The 13,162-nt window shown below is 41.9% G+C and overlaps 1 protein-coding gene across 1 annotated transcript; it reads right to left on the bottom strand.

Moving 5' to 3' along the window:
* Positions 1 to 517: 517 nt before the first annotated feature.
* Positions 518 to 5,910, bottom strand: metrn (meteorin, glial cell differentiation regulator). The gene is given in 5 exon segments (XM_034120040.1): positions 518 to 2,303; positions 2,917 to 2,976; positions 4,490 to 4,659; positions 4,661 to 4,924; positions 5,588 to 5,910. Coding segments are annotated over 5 exon segments (915 nt in total). The 5' UTR covers positions 5,695 to 5,910; the 3' UTR covers positions 518 to 1,989.
* Positions 5,911 to 13,162: the final 7,252 nt, after the last annotated feature.

Below are 13,162 nucleotides of genomic sequence, written 5' to 3' on the forward strand. Positions count from 1 at the left end.
CGTGGAAAAGAGATTTGGTTTGATTGTGTTCTCGCGTACACGTGGTCAGGACAATGCGAGCGACTGTGTGGCACCTCAGCCGAGGCGAGTCTGCCACGCCGCTCCCTTAATGGCAATTTATTGCTTCCTGAATCCTGAAAATGGGAGTCTGAGGACAACAGAATTCCTAACGCTGTACTCTACCTCCTTCCCCGTCCAAACGCCCTCAAGGTTGTGAACGCTCCCTAAATCTCCCCGCCTTCAAGGCCTCTCGCTCTCTCGGGCACGCCGTTTGTTCTGAGCTTTCAAGGATTTGATTCATGGGTACTTGAAGTGACTTATGTCTGAGAAAAGTTTACCATGCTACAAACCTTTGGACCCAGATACTATAGTGTAGGTTAAACTGTATTGATGTTTTCCGTGAGAGCTTTAGAGCGCTGATAAATTAATGATCCGGCTGCATAATAGATGTGGATCATAAAATGACCAAAGGAAGACTTCAAAGTGAACATTTGAGAAAAGAAAATAAATACTTGAGTGTTTTCTCACAGTATATTTTATTAACACAGACAAACACAAAAATAATCCACAATAATATCACAATGTTGTTTTTTCCACTGGCTTTTTTTCAATGCCGATGCTTCTAGAATTTCTTATTAACATATTTACAATCATATTGCTATTAACAGACATTTACATAACAAATAAACAGCGAAAATGGCAGTGTTTACGCTTATAAGACATACCGCTTTAGCACATTACGGTAATTTGGTATGAACCTCTCCCCTTGTTGATATAGTGCACATTAGATATAAAACATTTAACAGAATAGAATTGTATACATTAAATGCACATTTTTGCATTTCTCTTGAGCTAGCCATTGTTATGACTTGTGTTTGTTACCAAAAGCAGTTGTTCTTTTTAATCCATAGCAACAGGTTTATATCATAACGCTGGACTGCGGTTATAAATGGCTGTTGTGCTTATTACAGTATATAAAGGTGAATTTCGTTATGTGGTTCATCAGCAGAGAGCAGGGAATGACTTGATAACAACACAACTTATAAAGGCTTTGGCAACACTGCTGCAACTCCACTTAAACATGTGTTTAAAATATTATTTTTATAATGAAATGCAGTCCAATTGGTTCAATTCAGCAGAAATATTGCATGGCTACTGAAATGTACTGTTATGTTTCTGTAACAAAGCCTGTATCTCATCACAAAGGCAGAATCTCAGAGTTGGCTGAATATGAAAGTGCTCTCAGCTCTAGTTTAAGCTGTGAAGCATGCTCAGGTACTGTATGTGCCTTCATCATCTGTACATATATTAAATTCTCAATTGCTCCACTTCGCTATGCTACATATAGTTGCTTTTTATTTGGTTTTCAGTGCTTGCAGCATCACACTTTCCAGATAATTCCCTTCCCTTTATCAGTGCAAATATACATTTTGTGAGGACTCTTTTATAATCTCCTTAATAGTTGTAACACTGAGGATGACCCCAGCAAAACCTAACTTTCCCATGGCCAGACATGGCTGAAAATAAAGGTGCCTAGAGTGTATCCTCACTAGGATACTAACTAATAGGCAGTAAGCTTTCTATAGAAATGTAAATAAATGTTCCTGAGTTCAACGCAAGGTCTCTCGATGGGCCTGATTTAATGGCTCAACTTATTTTATCTCGAATGGAAAGCTTTTCAATAGATTTTCTCTGAACCTGCATAATGGCATCACTTTTCAATACCAAATGCGTATGAGTTCATTTCAACCACATCCCTCATGTCACTTGAACAGGGTATTCCTGACCCGGTGACTGCATATTGCACTGAAATGGTGTTGGGAAAAGTCCATTTCACTCCTCAGTCCTTTAGGAAGACGTTGGTGGCGCCATGGCTGCATGGGGCGCACCATGGCTTCTTCCAAAACATGGAGCAGGGCTGAGTTTGGCCTGGCTTTCAGAACGGCCTCAACTCTGAGTGGTAGACAAGCTGCTGGTGAGTTGTTACACTCAGTCTACCGGCAGTTCACAGGGTATCTGCTGGGCTGCTTTGGCTGCCATGTAAGCCCTCTGGAAGTCCTTGTATCGGGGAGCGCAGCCCAACCAGGCCTCCCCGAAGTGGACCCGTCCGGTGAACAGGAAGCTGCCGGGCCCCGGTTTGACGCCGCACTGCAGCAGCGTCCTGACTTCCCCGCGGCTGCTGAGGCGACTGTTGCCGGTGAACAGGGCGTATTTCTGACGAAACACCCGGGTGGCGCTGACTTTGATCACCGCCGCTCGTAGGTTATCGTCTTCCACCACTGAACGGATGTTGCCTCGCACGACTGTGGATAAACAGGATATTCAGGTTAATTTCTATGAATATTTCACAACACGGAATGTGTTTTTTGTTCACTTTGATAAAATATTTCATGTTGAGCGTTATATCGTCCTACCGGGGTGATTCTTTGTTGACCACCAACTGATGGCTAAATACTACTAAGGACCAAACCTCCTCCCTAATCCTAACTTTTATTGCCAGCTGAAATTCTCCTCAGTGCCATAACAGCTCAATAAGAGGCCTGCAGATTAGTCCACTACTCCTTCTCTGGGGGGGGAGATGTCAGGATTAGTCCACTACAGTGCCTCCAGTAGGGGTTCCTGCGTATGTGCGTGTTGGGGGTTGCAGAGAGCTGCTGTTTCACCTTTAACCTTTGCACTTTTGAGAGGAGAGGATTTGGAGGCACCGGGGTTCTCTGCCTTTTTAAACCGATTCGACCCATTTATAGATCCTGATTAGAAATTATTATGTTCTTCGGATTTGCCGCCACGACTTTGTGGAGGTCCGGTTTAATTTGTTAATCTAGGCTGAATTGGAAGGGTGGATTTCTGAGTGACAATGACATTTCATTTCTGGTTTCCTGTCATATTAGCAGCTTGTTACATCATGTTACTCACCAAAGTCACTGGTGCAAACGGCCATCAGAATCTCAGTGTTGTTGCAGGGTCTGCAGGCCTCTGGAGAGAAAACAAGGGAAGGAAGAAGTCAGTTGGTGACCTTGCATAACACTGTAAACTGCTATAAAACACATACATGCTTGTAATTAAAGCAAGCTTCTGGAAATCAAAGACATGTCCAGATCACATGCACAGGAATGTGAGATAAAACTCTGCAAAGACGAGCAACAAAGGAGTGACCACCGTCGCTCTGTAACAGACAGCTGCTACTTTTACAGTTGGCGGAGGAGGACCAGTGGAGCTTTAAGGTGCGAGGCTTTTCCACCCCAAACAATTTAATGGCTAGATGAAACTTCCCCCCTTAAAGCCTTTCAGGGTGTCTACAGTCACACCTCATCAAAGCCATGTAGACAGGGGCCAAAAAGAGAGGGAGTGGGGGCGGACTTCAAAGATCTTTTAAGGGGGTCACTTCCCACAAAATACTCTCCCTTCTTTCTTCCAAGGCTTCTCTTAAAAACTGGAAGGACATTTTTTTTTTTTTTTTTTTTTTTTTATAAATATAGTTCCCCTAACTTTAAGTCCTAACAAGTTTGGCAGATGGCCACAAAAAAAATTAAAACCATCAAAGCTCTGTCCGTCTGCATGGACTAAACTGTGGGTAGAATGAAAAAAAGTCCTGGCATTTTTTAAAGTTCTCCTTGTGGTTCTTTGGAGGCCCCCTTGCCCACCCCACATATTCTCCTCCTTAGTGAAAACCTCTTGATAAATGAGATTCCTTCCTCTCTAGTCCACAGCAAACCCCCATCCAAGCCTAATCAGTGTGTGTGTGTGTGTGTGGGAGTGTGAGAGGGGGGAGTAAACTCCTACAGACAAGTCTCCCCACAGAGAGGCAGCTCAACAAAAGAGGGGAGCATCTCAGCTGGGCAGAGGCCTCCCTGTCTCCTAGGAGACGGCAGTAATCCCAGAATACTCATGCGGCACCCATTCAAAGTGCTGTGGACTCTGGAGAAAGCCCCACATACTGAGCTTTTGTCCCCCTCCTCCCCACTCCACGGCTCCCCTTCTCCTACTCCAAACCCGCACGCCTCTGGGTAAAGTTTGGCCACTTCCTCCCCTCTGCACTCTGCAAGGCTGCGGAAAGTCCAACCAGCCCACAGAGGCCTGCTATGAATTATGAATCATCCACAGGGAGGATTTTATGGAGTGTAATATCATCACTGGTGGGTTGAATAAAACCGTACATCCCTCAAAACTTTTCAGGAAGAACTCTGACCACAGTGTGTGGGTTTTTAGGAGTTTTTGTTTATTTCATATGACAAAAAGAGACAGAAATTAGATTATTTATAGATTACCGCTTCAAGGTAGAAATTAGGTGAACTGAAAGGAAATATAAAAATTGATTTATTTTTACTTTTTTCATCCTATAGTTGGTAGTTATTGTTTTTAAGAGATGAAATGGTTCCTCTGATACCAATTTATTGTCTAGATAAGGACAAATTCAAGTATAAACGGGTCATTGTGTCTCCCTATTTGACCTCACACTCAATCCAACATGGCTGCCTCACTGCCTCACCTTCACTGCTGATGGGGTTGTTGTCCAGTGACAGGCGGGCGGTCCAGTCTCCTCTCAGCTCGTATCTGAAGGATGCGATCCTCCTGCTGATGTCCTGGTGAGGTGTGGCCTGCAGGAAGAGAGCCACCCTCTCCCCGGGCAGGCGGCTGAAGCAGCGGACCCTCGGTGGGGGGGGAGGACTCCAGCCGGTCGCTGATCAGGAGCTCCAGGACCCCGTCCCTCTCCAGGTAGAGCTGGGCTCCGTGGAAATGCTCCGAGGGCTTGACGCAGGCCGTGATGAGGCCCGAGCTGCTGCCGCCGGGTCCCACCGCCACAGAGGGCAGGCGGGGGGACAGGCTGAGGCGCAGGGCCCCTTTGGGGTACAGCCAGTCCAGGGTGCCCTCAGAGCAGTGGAGGAAGATCTGCTCCACGCTGCCCTGCTGCTGGGACAAACCACTGTGAGGAGAGAAAATAGAAAGGAGGAAAGGTTAGATAAAGTTTATATTCAGGCAAGAGTTAGGACTTAAACATGAGTCCCTTACATCAGCATCAGCAGGGCATAGTTTCCTGAAATAACTGCAAGATGGACTGTGCAGGTTGAAAAAGAAAGATTAGAAAAATAAACTCCTAACTTTTCATAGCAACGACTACAAATAATATGACTATTTTTTTAGTAGAACTTCTGTGGATGAAGACATTCCCATGAAGGCGCCGCCTACAGGCATTATGTGGTACCAGGGGCCAGTCATTGCATCTTAAGGGCCAAACTATAAAACTATAAAAACTAAAAGTCCTCTGCAGGAATTTTTAACAATATATTTATAATGAAACTACCCTTCAACAAGTGCATGCACCACATGTTATTTTCCTCCAGTCTCAGCTGTAATCCTGCAGTCTCCTGCCTGTCTGCACCCCCCATGCACCCCCCATGCCTCCTGCAGACAGCCCGGAGGCGCGAGCGCAGCAGAGAGAAACATTTCACTGCGCCCTAAAGGCAAGTCTCAACATGTTGCATCCAAACAAATGTTGTCCTTTGCCAGCGGGACACCTGTAGCATCTCTCGGCGGCATTTGTCAACATCATCCAGGAAGAGCTCTCGTAAGATATAAAGATACTTGCCTTCCTCTCCAGCTGCACTGGTCTTCAGAATAACTTGAACAAGCCAAGTCACAACCGGCGAAAAGTAAAATCCAAATTGCGTTAATCCAAACTCCGAAAGCAGGCATGTTTCACGGTGGGTGATGCAGAGTTAAAAAAAAGAAAAAGTCGGAAAAAAATATTCCAAAACTGAAATCTCTGCAAGCAAAACTCCTCTATAAAACAAATCTGACTCTATTTGTGATAAGCTCCATAGTTTAGTATCCTCTTACCCTGATGTGTAAGATAGGAGAATACTCTAACTGTCTCTCTGAACTCTCCGGCTGCTGTGCGTCAGGGGACTCGGAGCTCTGGAGTTATTCATCCTCGGAAAAACTTCACGGACCAATCAGAGCCCGAGGAGTGAAACTCACGCAGCGGAGGGGGAGGGACGTCTGACCTGCAGAATGAGACGCAGTGTGTGAGGGTAAACTCTCAATTCACTATTGTGTTAGACATGTCTGCATAAAATACTCATTAACTCACATGCTGAGTGGGTTTACATAGACTGTCAGTTGGTTTTATTTATTTATTCTTCATTAATATAATATTAAATTACCGGATTAATAGTTGTAGGCCTATCTGTTTTTAATTAAATATCGGATTTATATACAGGTGTTAACATTTAAAATTATAGTGGAATTAGCCTTGCCTTAATAGATCAATATGTTGTCCAGAATGATTTAAAGCCCCCCTTCATTTTGGGTTTTAAGTGAAACTGCTAGTCATTGAATAATGTTTTATATTATATGTTTTTCCAAATAAAACACTTTTGAATTCTTAGTAAAGAGTACTTAAATGGCATATATTAGTCCATAAAAAGCTAAATACAGAAATATTTATAATTTCAAAAGTGTTACAAGTAGTAATTTTATGTTTACTATCAGCCTCAGTTTGAATCAGATCTGTAGCCCTTGACTGTGTGTCATCCCCTCTTTATCACCTTTCAAGTCTCTTTCCCATAAAACAAAACAAAAAACGGATACCACACTTGTATAAGTTTCATATTGGAACCACGATTGGCTTCCCAATACCATATTTACAGATGTCTGTGTTAGTTAGATAGATAGATAGATACTTTATTTATCCCAAATTGGGATCTTTTTTTGTTCCAGCATCCGTGTCAAGCATTACATGAGTTTTTAAAGATACAATAAGATACACATGTTAAAATTAACATTAGCAGCAAGTATATTTAGTAAGAATACCAATTGACACAAACGGCAAGTATTTACAAATTCACAATAGAAAAGAGATTGGATTGAATATACATTATAATTGTGCAAATAGCTGTTGCGCAAGTTCTCTGCCAGTCAGAGGTGAGTTGTTATACAGCTTTATTGCAGTTAATCTGATATTTGGGGTAGGTGCAGAGGAACGCCATGCGAAAACAGTGTTAGGGTTTAACTCTATTTCTTGTCAAATGTATGTCCAAGTGAGTCACAATAAGAAAAACGCACTTTTGTGCAAGGGGGGCTTTAATTACACCATATAAATGCAGGTTTTTTAGAAAATAATTCTAAGTTCTCATAATATTCTATAGATTTACTTTCATACCCACTTTCTAATGAAGTCATAGACTTATAAACACAAAGAAAATCCTTTTGGTAATTATAATGAATTGCCTTTTTTATATCCCCAAGTCCACTAAATTGTATCTGTGGCATACTTAATGTGCTTTATTCTGCCAGACTTTTTAGTTTTGAACAATACCAGCCATTCCAAAGGCCTCTGAAATGGTAAAGATTCTATTATCTCCATGAGATTAAATCAAATGAAAAAGAGGAGACGTAACGCGCTGGTCACAGTTCGATAATGCTAACCTGATTTTCAGACGCACTATGTATGATGGTGATGATGGCGAAGATATGACTTCTCTGGTTGTCGTGGCCTCTGCCCTTTACCCTGCTGTGCTCCTCTTTCATGTTGTGGTATTTATAACCAAATCAAATATTCTTTTGTGCCATCACCGCCATTCGTCTCTCCGAGCCAGTGACTTTCCATGTACGTGTGTGAGTTATCATGTGTGCGTGATGAAAGTCTAGGCCCCTGCGATGGAGTTATGACAAGGCCTCAGACCCACACAAAGGCACATGTGCAGAAATCCAGCTGCTTTATTGTCTGCAGCCGGACGGAGCTTTGTTTTCTGCAGGGCATTTCAAAGCAGCAGAGTTTAAAGTGCAGAGCGATGGGGGTGGCTCAGTCAAAGAGAAGGAAAAATGAATACATTAGTGCATACACTTAGTTATGGACATCATCAATATGTCATATCATCCACGTGTGCTCAGTGTATTCAGAGAGGACAGTCAGATGTACACACTTTGTCACATCAGTGTGCATGCATTCATACAGATGTCCATTAAAACAAAAGCACACACGCTTTGTGACCCTAGTACGACCCTCAGTCTTATCCAGCCACCATCATATTCAGTGCTTTCATGTGGCGTGTGTGTATAATGCATTGATGTGTCACTTTAATCTCCATCTTTTGTCCCGGAACAGTTCAAACATACCGTACTGAGATCTAACTCTTTTGATGTGGTTAACAACTTTTTTTTCATCACATCGTGAAATCTTATTCCCACTCTTACTTACTGAGAGTTTTCATCACCAAAAGAGTCACAGGGTCTGGGATGGAAAGTTGAAAAAAGTGAATTTAAGTTTAAACATTCATTAGTAGTACATTTACTCAAGTATTGACGTTAGATGCAATTGTGAGGTTCTTTACTTTAATTTGATCCTACTTCATATTTCAACTCCAGTACATTTCAGTGGGAAATATTGTACATTTGACTCCAGTATACTACACAAAAAGTGATATGCTTAAATGATATAACACAATGCTACAGTATACTACTATTTAACCCAGTTGTATACAAAGTGGCTTCTTACATGTAATTCACGATAAAAACATTATACTTTCATATGCATATGATATTGCACTTTATACAGATCTATTCTGCATATAAGTACCTTTTTAATTTGGATTATTACAGTACTTTTTCATTATATTACTTTTTAGACTGTGATATTTCTACTTTATTTGAGAAATTGAGAATCTAAAAACATTTTTCACATCTGCTTTTCCAGAAAGTTCGATTAGAAAATGGATTCTGCTCTCATGTTTGTGCTGCAACCAACTTGCTAATTAGCTTAGTTTAGGAAATATACTGGACATGGGGGGGAACAGCTAGCTTCTCGATGTCTAAGTTACTATTACATTCCAGTGTAAGGGTGAGAACCATCAGACCTGGTGGTTTCCGTTCTGCATCCACAACAATGCCATCTTTCTCTCTAAAGAAACACTGTCTTGTTGTCCTCGTACTGTAACCACTGAACCAGATTCCCGCAGAGTTTCCGTTCTCGGTGTCCGCTTTATTTTCACCGTCCCGCCAATGAGAGCGTCTTCAAACAGAGCTGCTGTACGCATACGAGAGTTTGCATGCACGTGTTAGTGCTGTGTGTATTTACTCGGGTGTACTGTATTCCTCTGAGGGTTTCTGTGTGCCGGCAAACATGGGGACGATGTAGTGACAGTGTGGTGTCGCTGGCATTTACGATACCTGTTCTCGCTGTCTCGGACACAGAAGCTATTATCAAAGATCCTATAGTTTTCATACTATGCTGAGATTTTATATATTAAGGGGAACGACGTGTAAGCAACCCAGACCAAAGTGCTAATTGAAAGAGGGTCAATCAGATTCATTATAATGCAAAGACATTTAATGTTGAATCCTAAACAAACATGCAGTTAGCTTCCTAGTAATGCGAAACTTTATATTTCATCTTTTTTACAAAGTGCAGGGCTGAAACCCCACTTTTTAAAGCACGTTTTGAGTTTTGTGAAATCATGCTACAAGTACTTTTTCCTTGCTACAGTAGAAACAACCAATGATTTTAAACATTGGTTCTGAATCCTTTGAATTTCAAATGTTTGTCTTAACAAAAGTTCAACATTGCTGATACCTAGAAATCATAACAGGGATTGAACACATCCTTGATATGACACAAGCTGCATTAGATAGAGGGCTGATGGGTCTACAGGTTGTATTCATATATCTGAATCTGAACGTGTCGGCTAAAAACTCCTGACCTTATCGGAGTTGACAAGTTGTCTTCGTTCCCAGACTTTTCAGCAGCTTCCCATGGCACCTCGATGCTAATCTGGTTGATCTGACATGGCTGCTGTTTGTTTTCCTGCACAGAGTCATCTATCTGCTGGTAATGAGATCTAAGAGCTTGTCAGGACACTCTGACAATCAGCCGACGTTCACGGTCACAGAAAATACCCCTTTCCATCTCGCCCTAGGATTGTGCTGCGTCTTGCATTTTTCCTGGTTAGCTTGATGTTAGTCATGAAAAATAATGTGTAAGTGGCTGTGAAAAAGGGGTATTTACGGTATTTTAGGGTTCAATTACAGACACTTTAATATCCTGAGTGCCGGAATATAGAGAGAGTCCCGTGTTTTAAAATACACTTGCTGGATGTGTGTATTTAGATATCAAGCTAAAAGCATATATACAGTACTTTGATCATTTCTGTACACAAAATGTAGCACAAGCATGTGGATTTTGTCACCTTAAAACTATTATTCCCTTTTTAAATGATCTACATTTAAAGGGAAGCTGGCTCATAAAGTGTATTTCTTTTGTCAAATTAAAAGTGATGCATATTTTGTACAGGAAGTCAACGTTTTAGCTGTATATTCATAGTATGCATAGAAAGAGGCTGTTTTAGCACGTTCCCATACTTCACTGGAGTTTTGTGTTGTGATGAGTCAGTGAGAGCGGTGAAGCTGACGTTTTCCCAGCTCTCCATGCAGGCGAAGGACTCCTGGTCTGCGGTCAGCGTCTGTGAGAAGAAGCGATGCTATAGGAGGAGCTCGGAAAGACTTGTGCTGATATTTACCCTCCGAGCCCCCATGAGAGCCGCATGTGAAAACTGACACCTGCTCTCTCATTGCACTTTCTCAGGATCCCGATTGTGTATGTGTTTGTTTGTTTGTATGACAGTACATTTCTCTTTGTGCCTCTCATGTCGGTTTGTGTGACCGTATGTGTGTGTGTGTGTGTGTTAGTGTAAAGCCCAGTGGGAAACTGAATACAAGAAGGCCCTATACCAGATAAACAGTGTCAGAGAGGGTTGATAGCAAACGCAGCTGGAGGCGCGCAGAGACACCCTGAGAATGCCCTCTAAACGCTTTTCTAAACATGTAATAGATCACTTAGCTTCACTGTCTAAATACTCTTATACGGCCCTTGTGTGCTTTTATCTCCTCCATCGGGATCTCAAGTAACTTTTGCACAAGTTGAGTTATCTTGTGATATAGTCACACAAATCACAAGAGGTTTGTTTGTGGCTGCTGGGTTTAAGTCTCAGTTTTCACATTTTCTGCAGCGATTTCTCACACATTTCCTTTTTCTTTGTGTCTCTTTGTGACAAATTCATCTTTTAAAAACATTTTGAAGATGTACCGTTAAATCTTCTTTATAGCTCCACATATTTGGGATTGCACTTTTTTTTGCATTCAGCAGCTCCAGATATACCGTAACCTAATTATAGTGTCTGGGGTCAGAGGTCACAGCTGGGTGCCCTGGGGACCTTTCATTAGCAGAAATGGAGGGAAGAGACCGCAGGTGTCCTAAATGGATCCCTCCATCTATTGTGTCCCAATTCAGGAAGCTCTCTGTGACTTATGACTTTTTAACTTTGGGGTTGTCTATTTGGGATCAGTTGTTCTTATCACGGATATACTTGTTGTCACATCAATACAACAACTTGTATCATCCATTGTGTTGAATAGAAGTATTGACTTTAAAAAAACACAATAACCAAGTTTGACTGCAGTTTTGAAACTGGTTGTCTGTAAAGGTGTAATCTAAATACATTAGGGACATGTTCTACTTGTTCCTACATTTGAAAAGCTAGTTAATGATATGCATCGGTATTAAAGGTCTAAATAAAACACCCACAGGGGGCAGTTTTCTGTATGTTAATGAGTACTTTAACTGTTGATATAATAAGTTAATTAAGCAATTTACACTTCAGATTTTTACTTAAGTAAGATTCTAAATGCAGGAGTTTTACGTGTGCAGCCTTTCCCTGCTTTCCCCCACTGTTTGCATGTTCCTAAATGGAGCTAAACTCTGGTGTGATTCAACCCTGAAATTGTTTAGCTTTGCAGCTTGAAGTGCTGATTAAAACGGCGGAGAGATCAAACTAACAGTAACCCTCATAGCAATATCGCTGCCAAATAACTTCTCCAGAAACATCTGCTGACTTCTAACATCCCGTTAGGCTTTTCTGGCTCCTTAAGAAAATGATCAGTCACTAGATCCCCACAGCTCTTCTACATCTGCAAGTGAAATTGGTTGTCCTTAAAACCTAATAATGATTGTCTCCCTATCTTGACAAAGAGATAGATCCAGTCCCTTATCTGTAGTGTAAGCAGATAATGTTAGTGTCATTGAACTGACTTCACACGGCGTCAACACTGCAGACAACCTTCATGTCCTCTGCGTTGATTCTCACATTCCTCACTGTTCAAAAGCACACAAGGGAATAGTTTAGCTGAAGGGTAAACAGGCCAGACTCCTTTTAAGTGGTTCTTCACACAATGTCTCCAGTGCTAACTCAAGAGGACTCTACATTTGGCAGTCAGTGCTTTATTGCGAGCAGCAGCCAGGGAGGAAAAACGGCAAATGAAAACACATTCAGAGCGGCCGCTGAATGCACAGGAAGTTTCCTGCGGTACGTGAGGTTTGAGGGTAAATTTAGACTACAAAGCATTTGCATTCAGTACCGCAGCTCTTGATTGTAGCCAGATTGAAGCAAGCATGTCATATCCCTTTTTAGATGCTGTATTTCCCTCATTAGAGCAGGGCAGTGTGTGTGGTAGCTTTCCGTATTTATTTGCAAAATCAGGTCTGTGAATGGGTTCGCCTGCCTTCTTTTTTTGGAGGGAAACCCCCTTTAGTCGTCAGTCTTTAGAGGATGTCCGACCCCTTTCACTCCACATTTATGGCGCTCATTAGCTGCAATTAAGAGAGCGTCTCCCAATCTCATTATTTGGAATCCAGATTAGAGTAATATAATCAGCATCCCAGTGGTGCTATAGTGATGCTTTAGGCCTGGTGAGTTTGATAAGCAGTGTTGTTGGAGCCCAGCTGGGGGTCAGACAGAGGTTCACCGCTGCCTGTATTGCTGCCTGCGCCCCAACCCCCAACACTACTCCTAATTGGCTGAATCAATTTGGAGGGAAACTTAACAAGAAGCTGGATCCCTCCAAAATTGACAATAGGTAAAGTGTTTTACATATGTCCACAGGGAAGACAGATGTTGTCCCTCTCCACCACATCCACATTTGAATACCCATATCTGGATACAATGGTCAAGAATACAAAGGGGATATATTTTGGCGGTCAAGTCAGTTGCATAATTTTTGGCGGTCAAGACGCATTGCTGTTGACTTTTCATACTTGATGCTGTGGAGCGTTTCATTCAAATGACCATTATACTTCTGATGTGATTGATTGCTTGCTCATAGTCCACTTCTG

The sequence above is a fragment of the Trematomus bernacchii genome, unplaced genomic scaffold, assembly GCF_902827165.1.
Source record: "Trematomus bernacchii unplaced genomic scaffold, fTreBer1.1, whole genome shotgun sequence".
NCBI lineage: Eukaryota > Metazoa > Chordata > Actinopteri > Perciformes > Nototheniidae > Trematomus > Trematomus bernacchii.